Source organism: Nicotiana attenuata, chromosome 8 (assembly GCF_001879085.1).
Source record: "Nicotiana attenuata strain UT chromosome 8, NIATTr2, whole genome shotgun sequence".
Lineage (NCBI taxonomy): Eukaryota > Viridiplantae > Streptophyta > Magnoliopsida > Solanales > Solanaceae > Nicotiana > Nicotiana attenuata.
Window position 1 is genome coordinate 35,127,256 of NC_031996.1, and position 19,880 is coordinate 35,147,135.

General features: G+C 39.3%; 1 protein-coding gene across 6 annotated transcripts; it reads right to left on the reverse strand.

The window, feature by feature from the left end:
* On the reverse strand, positions 169-17,583 carry LOC109231245. 6 transcript variants are annotated; one of them, XM_019396841.1, is made up of 15 exons: positions 17,222-17,583; positions 12,130-13,994; positions 11,491-12,009; positions 9,511-9,821; positions 8,955-9,427; positions 8,322-8,374; positions 8,123-8,239; positions 6,197-8,064; positions 5,782-5,890; positions 4,547-4,721; positions 3,476-3,543; positions 3,281-3,390; positions 2,260-3,075; positions 734-828; positions 169-577 (listed from the first exon to the last, which is right to left on the reverse strand). In XM_019396841.1, the coding sequence occupies exons 2-15, from the start codon at positions 13,982-13,984 to the stop codon at positions 574-576; spliced, it is 6,573 nt and encodes a 2,190-aa protein (XP_019252386.1). In that variant the 5' UTR covers positions 13,985-13,994; positions 17,222-17,583; the 3' UTR covers positions 169-573. The 6 variants fall into 6 exon arrangements, with proteins under 6 accessions (XP_019252386.1, XP_019252385.1, XP_019252389.1 ...); XM_019396840.1 differs by having other exon boundaries at positions 17,195-17,583; XM_019396844.1 differs by having other exon boundaries at positions 6,197-8,049; positions 17,195-17,582.

Sequence of the window (19,880 nt, forward strand, 5' to 3'; positions counted from 1 at the left end):
AACCAGAAAGGATTAATAATTGGGCAGTCCAATTATTCGTACAAAGATCACTTGTTCACTCCTACAAGGAGCCGTGAAAACCTATAATTGCGTTGTTTTGAGCAGGTAAATGATAGAATGGAAAGGTAGCATACTATGTTTGGAGCAATGATAGTAAACATCAGCCACTAAAAATGAAAATTGTTTCCAGGGCATTTTCCAATGGCATATGAAGGTAACTATTAGATCGGCCTTCTACTCTTCGCAGGTAGTATTACCCCTGCGAAGACTGCAAATATTTGAAGATAGATCGTTCCAAAATAATTCTTGCAATTTTTAACCACCACCATGAAGAAGTCCCATTTACAACCTATTCCGGCTAGAACAGTCCTCCACAAATTCTGGAAAGGACTAAATCATTATGGACATCTACTGCCTAAATTTTACAGCCAGGAAGTGAGAACTTCCCAATCCCAATTTTCATCTCTATATTAAATGTACAGGAAAAACATTAAACGCTAGGCCATCCTAATAGCTACATTAGATAATCTGGGCTGAGCACACACATTTATAAGCGCTTTTCCACCTTCAATATTACCTGCGGGGAAAAAAGAGCAATTTTACAAACCCAAATCCTGCTTTCCGATAGTTTGGCCAACATACTAAAGCGGGAAAAGATCAGTGAAAGAACTCGAGACACGTGAATCTTTTTTACTGCATTTTCTTTTTCAAATGGGAGGTATTTCAAACTTACCTTGATGCACCCCTGCTGCGGCTTCTGTTACCTTTATCATGTGAAATAGATGGAAGTTTAGAGATGATCAGTGAGCTTTGTAGTCCCTCCAATAACTGCACGTAACAAATCAAATACCAATTTAACTTTTTTGCTCCTAACCAGCAATTATCTTAACCTTCTGTATGCAGGCTTACCTGAGTACCATAATTAATGAAATAAGACAACTTTAAACAAAACATAAATGGCAGCCATGAAGAGCCGGAGGGTGATTTCTTCCAATTGGTAATGGAAATGACATTTAAAAAGGGCTGAGTTCGATCTTTAATTGGTAGCCAAAATAGTGGGAAAGGATGGCACTGTAATGGTGGAGGCCAGGTTACTAATGGCACAATATAAGTTCCCAACATTCTCTTCCAAAGAGCATACCAAGAGCACACTTTAAAACGGCCATATGAAATGAAAGATTGTTTCTTCTCCCAGTTTACAAAGTAAATCAGGCAGTGAAAGGAAAAACAAGCAGGAAATGGGTGGTCAACTTTAAAACACAACAGGTTAAGTAAACTGTCTATTTTCCAATTCGCTTTAGACTCTTCATGATGCAGGTGTTTCTATGTTCTAATGATGTCTTTTCATTGGCCAAGACAAATAAAATCCTACTGCTTCAACGCCCTCCAATCATTTGACACCTAATTTTAGGATATTGGAAACCTTTGCTAGCTTAACTAATGTTCTCAAATATACTCACTTAACATATTAGTTAATCTAGACTGCACTAATTGCTAGCAACGTGCTTACTAAAGCAATCTCAATATTGCCCAAAAACTAACCCCAAAAAATGCTCAAAGAACGTCCATTCTCCATTCAAGGACAGAAACGCAACAAATTTTTAGAGCAAAAAAGATTCTGCAACTACAATGATGTACGGATAAACCGCTTTATTTTTATTTGTTTTGTGCAATTGGCTTAAGCTAATGTTATTAGCCATGATTGAAACTTTTTAGCACAACCTGTGATGTAGCTACACTGTGTGTGTGTGCGCGCGCGCATATATCCCGGCAGTTCACTTCAACAACAACAAGCCAGTGGGATAGTGGGGTCTGGGGAGGATAAAGTGTACGCAGACATTACCCCCCTACCTAATGAAGGTAGAGAGGCAGTTCACTTTTTTTTTTTGATGGGTAAATAATATATTATATAAATATTTGCACTAAGCCAGTGCAACAGGCGTAATTACAGGTTGTGCAAATCAGCAATTGCGGCTAAAATATCATCTACATTGGTACCAAAACCAGTTTGCACCAAAAAGCGATCAACAAAATGCAATTAAGTTTAAGGGACTGTAAATTTTTTCTTTTGCCTTAAAAAATTCTACTGTTTCTTTCAAGCAAGACAGACCACCAGATAACTTTAGGAACAATGTTAGGTAGACTGGTAGAGAGGCAGTTCACTTGTTGCTGGAAATCAATAAACTTATCTTTTGCTGATAAAAGAAAGAGTGTATCCTCACAGAAGTTGAGTATACTTAAATCAAAGAGAAGGCTTACCCTTGATGTTGGTTGAATCCTTCGGTTTGATCTCCGGGGTTCATTAACTTCATGTATCAATTTGTCCTTTACTTCAACGTTACTTGACTTCATACTAGATACAGGGGTCCTCTTCTTCATGCCCTCACCTCTGTAAGATGATGTTGAAGCTTTCTTGGCGATGTTGGCAGGGAGAGCTTCTGAAGAAAATTTCATGGGACCTTCAGCTCCGCCTTCAGCATTTGCCACAGAACTGACCACATTAGGCTGTTGTGTTTCACTCTTATTATACTTGACTGCATCACCTACCGCTCCGCTAGCATCTCCAGCAGAAGTAATACTATTATCCTTCAAATTTCTATTTGAACTAGGAAGCTTATTGGGTTTAGGAGGTTTCTGTCGAGCTTCAGTCACATGTTTCTCCTTCGGGTCAATTCTAGAACTGTTTTTCCATCCACCAGCTCCTGTTGCTCGAGGCATCAAATATTTTGTGAACTTAGCTGAACCATGTGCAGTATCACTCTTAGTTGCTCTGTCTGAAACGTAATGCTTGCTTACTTCCATAAACTTCCTTTTCTTTCCTGGCTTAGGAACACCAAAAACCTTTGATCCCTCTTTCTGCAAACCAGACCTCATTGTTCGAAGTGTGTTGGACTTATTGTCATTTTTGTTACTCCCAATATTAAATGTTTTTTCATTGACAGACAAAGGAAGCAATGCTGCTGGTTCATTTGTCACTGGCACCAACGGAACCATTTTCTCTGAGAGACTGTCATTTCCTGTATCCTCACTAGCAGGATTTCCCAGCTTAATTCGCTTCTCCTTAGGTGTATCGCCCTATTTATGTAATAAACAACAGGATCAAAAATACGGCACATCACCCTGACTGTAGATTAACAACTAGGTACTATTTAGGTAATAAACAACCAGGTCACAAATAAGGCACACCACACTGACCATAGATAAACAACTAAGCTGGATAAATCAAATTCTTGAAGATTTGATAAAAAGAAAAGACTAGAAGATATGTATACATGCAGACCTGGGACAAGAAGTCAGGTCTTGACCTGGACCACTCCACCCACTCCCCATCTTTCCATACAAGAGTTGGTCGGAGATGCCATGCTCTGACAACTGCGGTATCTCCATAAGCTGAAGAAATGAGCAAGAAAATCTTACCAGTTAATCAACCACATAGAATGGTAGAAAAAAATTGAGTCTCAAACATTAAAAATACCTGGAAAGTTGACACTAAATGTAGTCTCATCCCTTTTGTTCTTCTCAGCAATGACCCCCTCTCGCCAGCTAAGACACAGGATAGGGCAAAGAAAACGAGATGTTGGAAAAATGAAATCATATTGAGAAAAGATAATTAACTACAAAACTAAAAAGAAAACAACAAAAGCAACAACTAAACCTCAGTCCCAAACAGGTTGGGGTCCGCGAAAACTAGAAAAAACAAGAAAAGAATATATCTCCTCACGCCAACTCTGGCCTGACAAAGTCTGAAATACTGAGATAAAAAAAAAACAGGATTTTATGATAAATTACTTCCATTTTTCTATAACTGAGAAATTCCCACGGGCTAGGTCCGACACTTAATGGATAGTGGGGCTCGCCCCTCCATCCTTCTCCACTTAAGTACCAGGATTGTCTGTGGCAGGATTTGAACCCGCAAAGTGTGCCTAACCCAAACATTGCGATCCTACCACTAGACTGAAGCTCTGGTTGCTTTCTGAACTTGAGAATAAGATCAAAAATAATAAAATTTCATATGTATATTTATTTCTTTTGGAAGCACAGTGCGAACTACATTACAAATTCGATCAAGAAAAGTGCTTGTTCAACAATGTAAATTTACTAGCTTAACATGAATTGCCATATTGGGCACATGTAATAAAGCACAAAGGAGAATAAGACCTCTAGACATTCAAAAGCTGATGAACAATATTCTTATAATGCCACAAGTCAAAATCTATTATCAATTGTTTTGCTTTTATTATGACACAAAAATCAGTCTGGAGCCGATCCATTGGGCCATCCGTATCCTTCAAAACTTGAGGATTATGGGCTCGCCCCTCTCTACCCTTCTCCAACTTAGCATTTATCATCTTAAAATGCAGGAAATAATTTAACCAAAAGGATATGTCATAAATCAAAGAAATTGTTCTGATGCATATATATTACCTACACACACACATCCCAAAAAAACATTCATTGTCAGGGACTGAAGGAGATGACTTGGAACTCACAATCATTAGGAAAGGGAATAGGCGACTTAATGTGATAAAAAGAGATTTGAACTTACCGGTAGTCGATCCATGCATCAACTCTATCTCCTACATACCAGGTATACTCCTTAACAGCTGCTCTTCGCCTCTTTTTTGCTCCTTGCAGCGCAGTCACCGGATGTGCGGGACGTATTCTTGGTGTTTCGTCACTGTCTGCTTCTAGAGGTACCCAGTCCTTTAACTGTTCGAGCCCTGAAAGATTCGGAGGTATAAACCAGTTTTTAAGCCACAAAGTCCTTAGCCATAACGACAACAAAGAATGATGTTTTTTGGCTTCCTAGTCATATTCCATATGTACGACCTAAATTATCTGATTACTACAGAAACAAGGGTCAGGTCATGACAAACTTTGAAATTAGATTTTATGGAAGGCAAAAGAATGTAAGTACTGAGTTCCAGGTAACAGTTGTTGGACTTCAGATTCCACGAAGAGCAGAAGTTCCAACTTACCACTTGTGACATCTATTGAACTAAATGAGAAACTCCAAGGGGAAAAAAAGGCAAAGTCTTTACCAAAATTGAAGAAACACAACTTTAAGGCAAAGAATAGATAAGTGAACGCTTAGCAAGTCTTTGCTGAATTTACAAGTCAATTCCTGGTTGAACTTTATAAGTCACTAACTACGAGAAGTTCACTAACCACCACATGCCCAACAAAAAAGGGACTTCTAATATTACTCCAGCCAACTTGGGAAATGCAATATTCCATAAGGCCATACTACAATTGTAAAATGTAAATGGCCCCATACTTCCAGCTCACATTCTAATTTTAAGATATGAGCTTTTGTTTCTTAACCAACTCAATCTACTATCATTAGACAAAACAAGAGATGCATATCATATAGTTCTTGTGTGCATTTTCACCATTCGTGGGTTCTTTGCTTTGATAGAGTCCAAAAAGAGAATGAATCTCTTTTTTCTTGATTGGGTAAACCCCACTGCTTAAAACCCTCCCCCTGGACAGGGCGACAGAGAATGTTTTCAACGTTACCCCCCTAGGACTCAACTCAAGCCCCCAACCATGTTGTAATGTTAACAAGCATCGACAAAAATTGAACTTACAGGCATAGGCATGACGATATGTTTAGATCTAGCAGCAATTGCATACAAAAATCCTAAATTGAACACTAATTACTCATCCCAGATGCAATGAACAATTGGAGAGGAAAGTTTCACTTATTCCCCTAATACTCAAGACCAACGCCTCTCCACACCAATCAAATAACTTGCAAAAATAACATTTTCAGCTTACCTTCATCAGATTGATGGTCAGTGTAACAAACGAGCGCTTTTCCATTCTTCAAAGTCAACACTTTGGCTGAGTACCAGGCTCTCTTACCATCATCACTATCTTTAAAAACCTGTCAGTACAAAATTATTAATAAATTAAATCAGCAATGAGCTACATCATCAATAAAATAAACAAACAAATAAACAGTGAAGCGCCGCTGAAAATGGGGCATGATGGATAAAATAAATTCCCTAAAGAAGAAAAGCGCAAGTTCCAAATGTATAGCTTCTGTACGTGCACAAAACCTCAGAAAACAATTCGATGCAAAAGAACACTGGGAAATTCTCCCGGAACTACTCATTTCAATAGGATCTTACACCGAGTATCATACAAGTAATAAGGCAGCCAAAGGCTGATAAAGTTATTATTAACATACCTCCACAAGGGAACCTTCTTGCATTTTAGAGCTTGCAGCATCTCCACATTCTTCCACATCATGGGAAGCCAACCTGGAGTCATTCAATGACTCAGCATTTAGGCCTGCAGTCTTACTCATCTCTGGCATACTATGACCCTTTGCTCCTCTTACATCCTTTTCAACACCTGTAACGGGAGTTTGAATAACCTCTTCATTCCTCATGTTGTCCTCTGCCATGTTGCCTGAAACACCAGTAGGCTCGCAAGCAGGGGTCATGTCTTCATCAGACAGACCCTCGGATCTCTTGGAAAAGATGCCAGGAATCTTTTCGACAATTGAAATACCAGATTCATCCCCATTCACCTTTTTAGCCTTGCCACCATGCCCAGAGGGTGCTTGGGAAACTTTCCAGTAGTTATCAGGACCAGCTTCCACTAATTGATTCAGGGGCAAAGGATCAACCATTGCAACAATTTTTCCTGCATGTGACACAGCTTCAGCTGCCAGTTCCGCAGCCTTAACTATAGCATCCCAGTTCTCAGCATTTTTTGATGCAGCGGAAGCAGCATCAATCCTTCTCCTCGCAGCCTCCCTAGCAGCGAATATAATTGAACCAGAACTATTGCTAACTTCTCGACCTTTCAATATGGAAGCAGGAGTGGCACTCTCCAAGTTGTTCATATTAGGGAAAGAGACAGCACTGGTTTGATCAGGATTGCTCACTCCACATGCTATCAATGCCTCATCCGCCATCAGTTTAGCTTGCATTGCAGCATTTGATGCAATCTTAGCAGCCGCCGCGGCTGCCTTTGCAACAGAAGCAGCAGCTGCTACAGCAGCGGCAGCAGATGTCAGCTTAACCTCCACATCCGTCACCAAAACAGAATTTTTTTGCTTATCTAATTGGCTCCACACATCTTGGCAGTGACTGACTGCAGAAGCAGCACTTGCAGCGGCCTCCTCTGCTTGCAGCTTAGACTCCTCAACTTTGCCTAAATACTCTGAAGTTAAGGCCTGTTTTCCTAAAAGCTCTCTCTTAGAGAGATCAGTGGAAGATGGGGTAGAGATGATCGGTATATCAGAATTGCTTATATCAGAGCTAGAAAGAGGTGCTATGACAACTGACGTTGAAAAATGGCCAAGTATGGGAGCAGATGCAGGTCCTGTCTGGCTTTGAGCAACCAATGGTGCAACAGCAACCGATGATGACTGGCCAAAGTTATCAGATGCCGGGGCTTTACTTGATAACTGAGTACATACTGCAGGGGCAGGAACAGATTCAGAAGAGGTACCACGCAAAGATTTGTGGGCACGATCCTCAGTACCAGATGCCTTTTTTCTCTTTCTAGATTTCTGATCAGCAGGCAACACTGATGCCTTTTTTTCATCACGCGGAGAAGCCCCAGCCAGAATACCACTTTCCCCAGCATGAGCCACTGAAACAGGCGTTGCATGCTTTGCACCAGCAGAAATGGACAAGGATGACTCCTTTAAGGGGGTTAATTTCACAGGCTCTGTAACAGGCAATGCAGGAAAGGCAGAAGTTTGTGGAGAAGCAACCCAGGAACCAGGGAAAGGGGCCTGTGGTAGCCAAGAGGCAGTGTGTCCCACAAAATTTCGTACTGGTGGAGTCTGATAGGGATGCATAGGAGAAAGTGCCTTATAATCGATGACAGCACCTCTGGTCATGCCACTAGATGGCAGCCCATCACACGAGGGGGTAGGTATATTCCAAAGAGGGGATGAAAGTGGTATAATAGGACTAACAACGCGTGAATTGATAGCCTTGCCGCTTGCTCGACCAGCTGCCGGAGTAGTAACTTTATTTTGATGCATAACCTGCTTGTTAGCTTGATCTGGAGTTCTGGGACCTGCATTTCTCATTTCTAAAGTACAATCAGTAGCAGCATAACATGAAGGGAAAAAAATAGAGATGTCCTCTACCTGAACGTGGATGAGACGGAGTTTCATTGTTTCCAGTGTGAGATCTCTGTCCACGAATCCTGTCAACACACGCACGCCAAGCAGGGTCCCACAGACCTCTCCCTCCATCTGCAGAGCCTCAAGTAACAAATAACATGTCCAAGTTATAGAAAAGAAAGTAAAACATGAAAACATAACTAACACAAGCAGACAAACTAACCAGATGTCCCAAAAGCTGAAATCATGCAAGCCTCGTCTGGTGCAGCACCTTGTCTGCAGCAACCATTTGAAACAATGAATTTAAACATATACATCATATACATGTTAGATGGGCAGGCTATTTCACAATCCTTCCAGTATGCATTACTAGTGAGTTGGTCTAGCAAACATCAAATAATCAGACCAATTGGACACCCACCAAAATAGTAGCTGTTCTTTCCTTTCCTTGAACTCAAAACTATATACGTGAACAAAACTGAAAGAAAGAAATATCATCTTCAAGTCTATCCTATCAATCTAAATAACTCGTCTCTTTCTCTTTCTTTTCTCACCTTCAAATCTATCCTGTCAATTCAAAAGTCTACTCTCTCCTTTTTCTTATTTCCTTTATAATTTTCTTCTTTATATGCAGTTCTGGTGTGGAAAGTAGTGGGTGGTTTGAAAGTTTTGTTGCTAATTCCCATAATCAAAAAAGAGGAAACAAGCATTCCTACCCACCTGCCATGTGAAGTCATACCTAAATCCAAACATGCTCTAGGGCAGTTTTTGTGCTTACACTACATGGTCTTATTTTATCGTGGATAGCTACCAGCACATATGCATATAAATTAAGAACGTGGCATATAGGACTCACATCAGAGACCCATAAACAAAAATTTGAGCTCGCAGTTGCACTTGTTGCAGATCTGTGAAAGGCTGATGAAACAATACAGATGCAGTAGATGAAGTGTTTAAATCCGGTAAACTTGAAGTCGGAAAGGAAACAACCCCATTGGACTTTGTAATATTGCGCTCATTGTTTCCAGATTCAATTTGCAATTTCTGCGCAGCAACAGAAGGGCTAAACAGAGCACCTGATTTGTCTCTTCTATCCAACTGCTTCAATGAGTTTATTTCCTTCACTTGGTTTCCCTTCTTAGGGTTTTCTTTACTTGATTTACTCGAGCCACGTCTTGCCTTGCGCTCACCCTTAGCAGCTCCAGACTGAGCCGCTTTGTCAGTTACTAGAGGACTTACAAGAGAAATTTCTTGCACGATCTTAGTATCAGTTTGTTTGCTGCCAGATGTCAAAAGCAGTCCATCCCCAGCCTTCAACTGTAATTCATACTGAGATAGTCAGAACATCTTAAGGAGCTCTAAGAAGCATAATACAAAAATAAAATAATACGATTGTAGAAGACAATGCAGACCTCAGTTAGTTGGGAAGCTTGAGTACTGGTGATTGATTTGTCTGCTTCTCCCTTAGCATTAACAACCAATGGACTTACATCAAAAGTAAAGCTCCTATCTGCTTTAGCGGAAGCATTTTCTCCTGAACTTATGGAGGTGGACTGCGCTTTACCACCAATTTCAATTGTATCAACAAGGGGAGCAACATTCTCAACTACAGCACTACTTCTAATCTCGGCCGTTTTCTTTTCACTTGGTGAAAGAGCAGAACAACTTACGAAAGCAGCAGAATCATGTTTAGGTCCTCCAATCACGTCAGAACTTTCCTGAACTGCAAAGGCAACTAAATCATTTCAAAACTCCTTTTGTTTGTAAAAAAAGGTCTTTCGCGGAAAAGAACAAGCGTCAAATGCTACCAATCTTTTCAATTCTCATATAGAATTTTTCAAGGAACTCGACGCTATATATTGCACTCCACCCAGGCAATGCTCCTTTTTGCAGGTTTCGATCTAAACCATTACCAACCATTATATATTATCAGCCCTTCCCGACCAAGAGACATTCTAAAATTTCAAATGAGTCCAAAGCCCTTTTCTTCTTCTATCCATTTTTTAAAATAAACTCATAATTGTGTGATTTGACAAAATGAAGAACCTTGAGCTCGTCCAGCATTACTTAAAGTATATTCAAATGCTTTCATATGTTTATTACACATACACATACATGATCACAGAGATATTGCCTATAGATTAGCGATATTTGAAAAGGCTAAAAATGAGAAAGGAATTGTGAAGTTATTCTCATAATGTCATATAATAGGTACTTGGTAAAATGAAACGAGGAGAGAGAGAGAGAAAGAGAGTCCAAGTTATCTTTGAGTTCATAAGGCCCTATGATCATGTTTCAATTCTTCCATTTGGCATAGATAACTGACACAGTAAGACAATTCAATCTGTCAATCAGTTGATCACTGAACAAGCAATACAACTGGTTCTAAAGAGAGAATGAACAGGTCATAAAGCACAAAAGAAAAAGCAGAAGAATATAAGTATGCATAACTTGACATCTCAATATGCAAATAAAGATAAAACAGCAACAAGTAACCTACAAATCGCCCATGTTCACTAAGAGTGTTTATGACACCATCGACTTCAAAAGAGGATGGACACTAAGACCAGTTAGTACTATACCCATCTGCAGTACATAATAAATGGGGATCTCATAAGGCCACAAAGCATTCAATGAAATGCAAACACCACTGCTTATGTCATGTTTTTCAGTTCACAAAGACAACTCTTGAGTAGTTAACAGTGTTATCAAAGGCGAAAAGTCCAAAAAGCTCTAAGGTCCGTTGGGGCTTTAAGCGTAGAGTGCAAATAAGACGTGGACTTTGATGAAGAAAGGTTCAAATGGACGGGAAAATATAATTATGTATTCGTACTCCAGGACTAATAATTATAAGCATGACTAATAAATATATGGACAACAAAATTGAAAACAAATTATGATAAAGTGAAATATCAATTGTTTAGTGTCCCCTCTTAAGATTACGCTCATTGGCAAAGAAAAGTATGCCTTAGAGCCTTGATGATGGTACTGGAGTGCTCTCTAAGCGAGCCGAAGCGCTCTCTAAGCGCTCAACATGTATTGCGCCTCGCCTCGGGGCTTAAGCACGCTTTAAGCCCGCCTTTGACAACATTGATAGTCAACATAGAAGTCCAAAATGTTCACTAACAACAAGTTCTCTCACAATGAAATGAGAAAGAAAACTAGCTTGTAAATAGTTCATTAGCAAACAACAACCAGATGTTGTGGTAGATAAAACTGAGAAAATTTAAAACAAAAATTATATATTAAATTACCACATTCCAGAGGGAGCAAAGGGAAAGGGGAGACAAGTATACCTAAATAAGCCCATTTTTCCAAAAATAAATGATAATCACTGAGCAACCAACAAATCATAGATATAATTATACGAGTCCCGGAAATAAAAGACCAACCTCCAACTTTTCCCAATTCCACTGTTTCTACAATTATTTCCTGATTCCTTGCAAGAGCTGCTGCCTCAGCACCATCACCCTCTTTGATGGTTGAACCACTATTCATTGCACATGCTTCCACATGCCTACAGCACTCGCTATTTGCTTCAGCAATTGCTGCTTGCTCAACGTGGCTTGCTGTGTCGGGATTACCCTTAATAGAACTGTTCTGATCAACAATCACAGGTGCTATTTCCATATGACAGTCACCAGATGCATCTTTTTCATCAGCGGAAAGGGGACCTGGACAGCCTGCAGTAGACTCCTTCAGTGTTGGCACTTGTGCTTCTACACTGGGAACAACTTCCATTTCCTCCTTTTCTGCCAAATGCTCTGAACCCATCAAAACTGATACTGGCTTCAGCTTTTCATCATGATTAACTATCTCAGTTGCAATAGCGCCACTAGCAGAAGGCAACGGAACACTCACTGGTGTGCCACCTGAGATTAAGTTCCCACCTTCAAACCCGGCATTTGATGCTGCAAAGTCACACCAAGTAACAGTAAGAAGTAGCAAAAGATTATAACAGGCTAAATTTCTAAAACACATTTGGCCGTCTACAATATTTAAGCACTAAAATGAGAAATATAAAATAATACCTTGTTTAATCAATGCGGAAGGTTCAAATTGTGATCCATGACCTTGGTCAGAGATTTTTTCAGGTTCTTCACCCACAGAGGAGGCTCTAACCCCATGGTCACGCTCACATGATCTCTCTGTCTCATTTTCTACTGGCAGCACTTCCTCCTTTTCCTTACCGCTAGAGACACCCTCATTAGTAGTATCAACATCAACCACACAAGGGAAGCTTTCTCCACATATGTCCATCGATCCAACAGGCACAGACGAGGAGACGCGATCTCCAGCACATGCATCCCCCTTGGAGACCCTATCAGCATCATTTCCAGTTTCCAAATTCTCAGGTACTGGCCTCTCCACAGTAAGTTCAGCAGAAATAGATGCCTCTTGTATATTACTCGGACCTTCCAGAGAATAAGTACAATTACCGTTACCATTATTCGGCTTTGACGGCTCGGAGAGCTCTGATATTGTACATGCCTCTGACATACCAAGATTGAGTGGGATATGACTTTCAAGAATATTCTCCTCTTTCTCATTGCAAGTACTCAGTCCATCTGATATCTGCACAGCAGAGACCTCCATCTGACCCTTGGAGCCGTTTTCTTGGTCCTCGGTGTCTCTTGAATCTAAACGCTGACTTATAGATGCCTCCTCATCCTCACAGAGTATGCTATTACCTTCAGCCTGTAGCTTATCTTCCGAGGATTTTGAGGAAACCGTCACCAATCCGCAAATCTCAGGAGGTTCAGCAGAAGAAGCATCTTCTTTGCATCCATCAGCAGTAAGACTGCATTCGTTCCTTTGCACGCAAGATTCCTGTAATTTAATCATCCTTGTATCAGTTGGAAGCTCTTTTACTACTTCCAGTTCTGAAGCAGCAAGAGAGAGAGGACTGGCATTAGAGGTACAAGTTTCACTTTCAACGCCACTTCCACACAGCTTTTCATCACCCGTACTCTTCTCTTTGCTCACAGAAATTTGTTTCTCCTCTGGTTTGTGATGTTCACTTGGTAAACCACTTGTATTTCCACTATGACAGCTGGTTAAATTATGCTGACTATCCAAAATCTCCACACTCACAGGACGAGCATCTGTAAGGCACTCGTTAATTGCACTTTGAATTACAGGAACAGATGGATGTCTATCAGATTTATCAGGTAGCAATTCATCTTGTGAAGTTTTAGCTTCCCCTAGATTCTCATCAATGCCTTTTATTTCAGTCTGTGACTTTTCCTCAGCAGTAACTCCAGAACATCTCTCACCAGCAATGTCAGAACATCTATCAGCAATACGTTCCAACGCCTGCATTTCTGCAACGCATGCAATATGTTTACCTTCTCTCTCTGTTCTCTCACACTTAGAGAATGTCACAGTAAACTCAACTGACTCATCTGCTGGTGCTGCTGAGCTGGACTCTTTAATATCGTCTCTTTTATCATCCAACTTCAAATTAGATTCCACTGGCTGGATTAAGCAACCCAATTCATTTCCAGCATCTGACTCTTCAATTATAGTGTCCCCTGGAACCATTTCTTCTTGCCCAACCGATTTCAATAACATTTCAACAGATTCTGTTGATGTTGCCTCAGACCAGACATTATTACGCCTTGGTATGGAGCAAGAATCTGCAGCACTTGAACTGAACTCTATTCCACTACTTCCCCGAGAAAAATCCTCTATCCACTGGTTGTCTTCCTGAGTGGGGATACCAAGGAAAACCTCGTTCTCAACTAAGCTGTCAAATCTTAAATGCCCCTGAAGACTATCGTCAAAATCAAATTTGGGAAGAGCATAGGGATGCAAAACAGAGGAAACTTTGGAGCTGTCTTCACCGGTTAAATGACTTTGATAATCATTGTCATTGTAATCCATCTGTATATCCCTGGACAGCAAAACATATAAGTTAGTCAAACGATTAACAATGAAATTCATGGAGTATACATTAAAAGATTTTCCTCCTTAAGCCATTCAAACTTTCCAAGAAATTAAACTTTGAAAGCCAAATGTTTGTGGTTGTACCTTTTTGGGATAAGTATTGTGGTTGTACTTATAAATTGGCATGTGAGCTAAACTTCAAGCCAAATGTTTGCCACTTGGTTGATCATATTCATTTTCTTCATCAAGTGAGATTATAGTGTAATCATTGTTTACTGATTCTTATCAATTCAGAAGAAACTTTTCAATGTGGCAGATCAACATTTGGCTCCAAGTTAGCTTTGTTTCAAAGTGTATCAAGACTATTTTGTGATGTCTGGAATTTGGTTTTACCGGGAAATAACATCCTCATTGTGACAGTTTCATCTATGGTATATTATGGAATAAAGTGGGAAGATTACCATACAAAAGCACCAATGCAAAAGATGCGACAACAATACTAGTGCTAAATCAAAATTATCCCCAAGTAAAATCTTGAAAACATCAAAGTGAACCAACGAAAGACACACTTGAACCACTACAAAAGAAATATATCAAATGCACAAGCATAATGCCAACAACATAAAAGAAACGACCAAGTATCCTTTGATGACAACGCATCATGAAATGAAGCTTCTATTAATATGCCTCAGAACCTTCAACCGATTTTCAATAATTACTCATACATGAATGAAGGAAAAAATAACCAGCAAACAAAGTAATTAGGTTGAGGCTGTAGAGAACTTCTAATAGTTTTTCTTCATATTTGGCAGAATACATAGTTAACCCCCTAACCTTGAAGCCAAATCCCTTTGACACACCCCTCCAACACAGGCAACTCCTTACACACCAAACCTTTCCAAAGTATGTCTAACACGCTATTTTTTTCTTGACCAAAACATGTGTAATGTCAAGCACCAATAAGGTCGTGATGTGTGTCACTAACGTTTTCAAAGAACATTATTTACTCTTGATCATCTTCTATTCAAATTTCAAGTTTGAAGCCCATAACTCCAATCTGATATTTTTCAATGTTCATTCCACAAAATCATACCTAACCAGTATAAGTACATCAGATTAATCCATCCATCCAAACTAGTTAATGCTAAGTCTTAGCTTGAGGGACATTTTTGGTATTTGCTTGGGAGCTATTATAACCCTATACAAAAAATAGGATGTTTAGGGTTTAGTTCAGACAACTTTGATAATTGGATGATTGATACTTCATTTTGTAAGATTGTGATGGTTGTATGCCATCGTTGTACAAAGCATTCATTGGAGCTTGCATGAGGATTTCATTGCCTCTTGAGGGGTTCATACAGTTTTGGTGCTTCATTGAATTCCTTAATATGAGGTAGTTGATTTCTGACACCATTTATTGCCTATAACATTCATATTTGTATATTATCTTCTCATCTCTTTTCTATTTTCTCTTTTGCTTCATTTTTTTGATTTTCCATTATCTTTGTACCTGCCCGCTATCACAAAACAATAAAAACATTGTACCATTCATAGTTCTCCAAAAGCTGCCTAACTAAAAAGAAAATCCAGAAGATCTAAATTGCTCGGACACGGGTGCGGGTATCCGACACGTGTACGGATCAGAGATCGGATCCTTCGAGATGTAAATTCTAAGATTCGGAGAACCAAAAATTATTCAAATAAATAAATAAATAAATAAAAAATATCTCTAAATTATAAGAAATTTTGTAAAATACTCACATATAGCTTGTAAAGTGTGGATTTCTTTTTTATTCCCAAGTTGTAGATAAGTAAGGAATTCATTTTCTAGATAAGGTGTGCTATTTTCTTCAAACTTATCCAAGTTTTGGTTCAGACTTCGAGAATCAAATTGTACTCTCTTCTCGAATTTTTCCGTCCGCCGTGGTCAAAGTACCCAAAATTATTTGGCCAAATCCATTGCGGATCTCATACCCACACCCATACTAGTGGTGTGTCGACACGGGTGCGGCACCTAAACTGCCGCGTCAAAGCAGAAGATTATAAAAGATACTAACAGATGCACAAAAGTTTTAAACAACATACAAAATGCAGAAAAAAAAGGCCTTAAACCTTTTCAACCCACTCTCCCCTAACACAAGTAGCTAAAAATGCCCCTATGTTTTTTATTTAACAACTGTGGTGTCCAGACCAGCTTGCGCACACCTCGACTAATTCCACATGATACCTACTACCTCCCACCAACATCAGGTACCAAGAACCTCAATCCACCAAGGCTTTGACAAATGGAAAAAAACCACCTAGTGTTTTTGTCTTCGCTAGGATTTGAACCTGACACCTCAGGTTATCAACCCACTTCATTGACCACCAAGCGACAATTTGGATGCTAAAATGACCCCACTTTGCCAAGAATCTTTCTATTTTGATTAGAAATTTGTGAGTGGGTGAAAAATGTAAAGAACCTCGTGTTAAGAACCTCTAGGTAAAGACTCCCTAATTTGCCTCAAAAAGATAAATGTGTATTTTCTTTACAAGGAAAAAGACAAATGAGTATTGGAATAGGTTCAAAAGAAGCTAAATGGATATTGAGGATTCAACTAGCAAAGGTAGGCATGGTACCTAGGTACACACCTAAAGAAATGAACTTTTTACCAACTCAAAAAATCACCATTTCATCCTTAACCACCAAGACGCTCCAAAGTTTAACTGTTTCAACAATAGCAACTACTACCCCTCAATCCCAAACAAGTAGGGGTCGGCTATATGAATCTTTACTTAGCATATTTCTCCATTTAAGCTCAACTCATGTCATCATCATACCAAATAAAAATAAAAGCTAAAAATAAGTTAACTCTATAAAAATAATAGTAATAATAATAAAAATACTGATATTGAAAGTTCTCTAAATTTCTAGTGGCATATAAATCCTACAAACAAACAAAAAAAGCAGTCCATGCCACACGGAGACAACTTCATCATTGCTCCAAGGCTCCCCTTCACATATAAATCTTACAATTTGCCTTTCCTAGGTTGTAATCAGAGAGACCAAAAAAGGACAACTTTTATAAAACTCAAGCGACCACTCAGATAAAAAACAAAGTAATCACCAACAAAATCTAAGTCTAACTAGTCACACACCTGCATTTAACTACCGTGAAAACTACAGTTGAAAAAAAAAATTACACAGCTGAGGAAATGAACAGTTACCAGAAGAATTAAGTGTAGAGTTGCTACCTCCCTCCATCCGGTGATAAGATCTCAACCGTCGATCAACTCAGCCCAAACGATATCAGCTACGCGATGCTTCATACCATCTAGGGTTTTACGCAACAACTCCCAAATCGCCAAACCCTAACCCTAACTTTAAACCTAACTCCTTTAAAACCAAAACACGCACACCTAAACGACGTCGTCGGAAGAATAAATATCTCCGCCTGTAACCTCCACACCTTCAGCGAACGAAGAAGAATTTTTTAAGTGAGAAAGTGAAGAAAATACTAAAATTGAGTGTAAATGAGCTTATATATGTACGAATAATATTGTGTGTTTATCTCTGTGTGTGACCTTACTGTTTGAAAATTTGTTTTTATTTTCACGTGGACTGGATCGAATTTTGAAAAAGTGGGGAGTTTTGAGTAAATAGCAAGGAATAACTAGGGGTTCAAATCTCAGAGGTGATGTAAAGTTTTGAAATTTTGAGGAGTTTTATGTAAATAATGAGGAATGATAAGGATGAAAACAAAAAGGCAAAGAAGAAAATAGTGAGATGGTGGTATCTTATTGGTTCTGGTGATTTTGGAGCCAATGAGACGTGTTGTTCTATGGTTTAAAGCGACGGGCGGTCGTTTAAAGTCACCCGCAGGTGAGTTTTTTTTTTTTTTTGGTAATAAAAGATTTATTCATCACAAATTAAGAGTTATTACAACAAGAACTCAGTCTAGGCCATATAGTGCCTAGACTGTCTCTTTTTAGTACATGGAAAGTAAAAACAGGCGGAACAGCAAAAGTTTGCAAAGTACAAAAAGTGTCCAGGCTGCAACCATTTTTAGCTAACAGGTCCGCTACTCCATTAGCCTCTCTAAAGATGTGCTTCAGCTGAGGATCATTCGCCATCCGTAATAGGTACCTGCAGTCATCAATTAAATTTTGATAGAGACAGTTGTTAGATTTTAGGAGATTTAATAATTTCAAGCAGTCCGTCTCTATTACTAGTGGGAGGAGCTTCTTTGTTAGTGCTAGTTTGACTCCGTGAAGGAGCGCTAGAATTTCCATGTAGATGTTGGTGGCATATTTTAGTCCCATATTGAAACCCAAAATCCAATTCCCCCTTTCGTCTCTAAACACTCCTCCTATTCCTCCCACTCCTGGGTTGCCCGCGCAGGCGCCGTCTATATTAAGTTTGTAGTAATTTGGGTTGGGTGGTTCCCATTTTACATAAATAGTTTCCTTTACAGGTTTTAAGCACTTGTTTTTAGCCATGTAGGGGAATTCAATGGCCCTACTGATGGGTTGGCATTTGTTAATGGGTGCTTTATTTTTTCCAAAGAGGATTCTATTTCTAAAGTTCCATATATGCCATAAGAGGAATGGGAGAAAATCTGCCCAACGAAGGTAATCATCAAAAGAAGCTTTCGATAGGAGTTTATTCTTAAGCCAATTATGGAGAGTGTCTTTTCCCTTGGGATTTTGGGAGAAGGGGTGTTTTGAATTGATTTGATGCCAGATTTGCCTAGAGTAGTTGCATCGGAAGAGGATATGCTCTATGCTCTCCGTCTCCCTGTTGCAAATATTACAAGTGTCTTCGTGGCAAATCCCTCTCTTTTTTAGCATCTCTTTGGTGGGTAGTCTATCCCAAAAAATTGTCCACAGGAAGAATTTCAATTTATTTAAAGAGTTTATTTTCCAAATCCAGGCTAAGTTTTTAGGATTGCCCGTGGATTCCGAGACAGCTTCATATGCAACTTTGATTGAGAAGAAGTTGTGATTTTTAGAATTCCAAGTTATGAGTCCCCAAAGGGTCCGGTTTGTTTAATGTATGTGCAGTTGATTTTGGAGACTATGTCCGGGGGGAGTTCGAAGGATAGGTTCCTGAGGTCAAACTTTCCATTTTCAATGAGGCGGAATAGATTTTGATCAAGCTCCCCAGCTTGTATGGGTCCTTGGATGGATTCCCTAAGAGTTCCTGATTGATTAATCCATTTGTCATGCCAAAGATTTATGGTTTTTTCATCACCTATTAGCCATTTAGTGTTAGCGTTGCATATTTCATTACCCTTTTTAATAACTTTCCACGTGTGGGAGCCTATATTCATGTTTTTCCTGTGATTGTATTTACTATGTATAATTTTGGCCCATAAACTTTCTTTCTCTTCTCTATACCTCCACGCTAGAGCTGCATTGAAGGAGGAATTTTTCATTTGGGTGTTAGAAATTCCTAGACCCCATTGTTTTTTAGGCATTGTAACTATACTTCATTTTACAAGGTGGCATTTCTTCTTTTCCTCCGTGCTACCCCAGAGGAAATTCCGCTGAATTGAGTCAATCTTGTTGAGTATTGTTTTGGGGAGGTCATAAATCTGCATGACGTGGTTCGGGATTGCGGCTAGGGTGGCTTTTATGAGGGTTGTCCTACCTGTCATACTTAGGAATATTGTTTTCCAGCCTGTTAGTCTATTGTTTAGTTTATCCAGGATAAACTGGAAGTCCTTTTTAGTGGGGTTAGTGCTTGGCATAGGGAAGCCTAGGTATTTCCCGAAGTTTTCAGTATAATTCATAGAAAAACATCTGCTGATGTGGTCTTTTTGATTTATAGGAGTATTCTTTGAGAACTACTAATTTTTGATTTATACAAAATTAATAGATTCGACCCGAAGCTATTGACTAAAACTTGTTG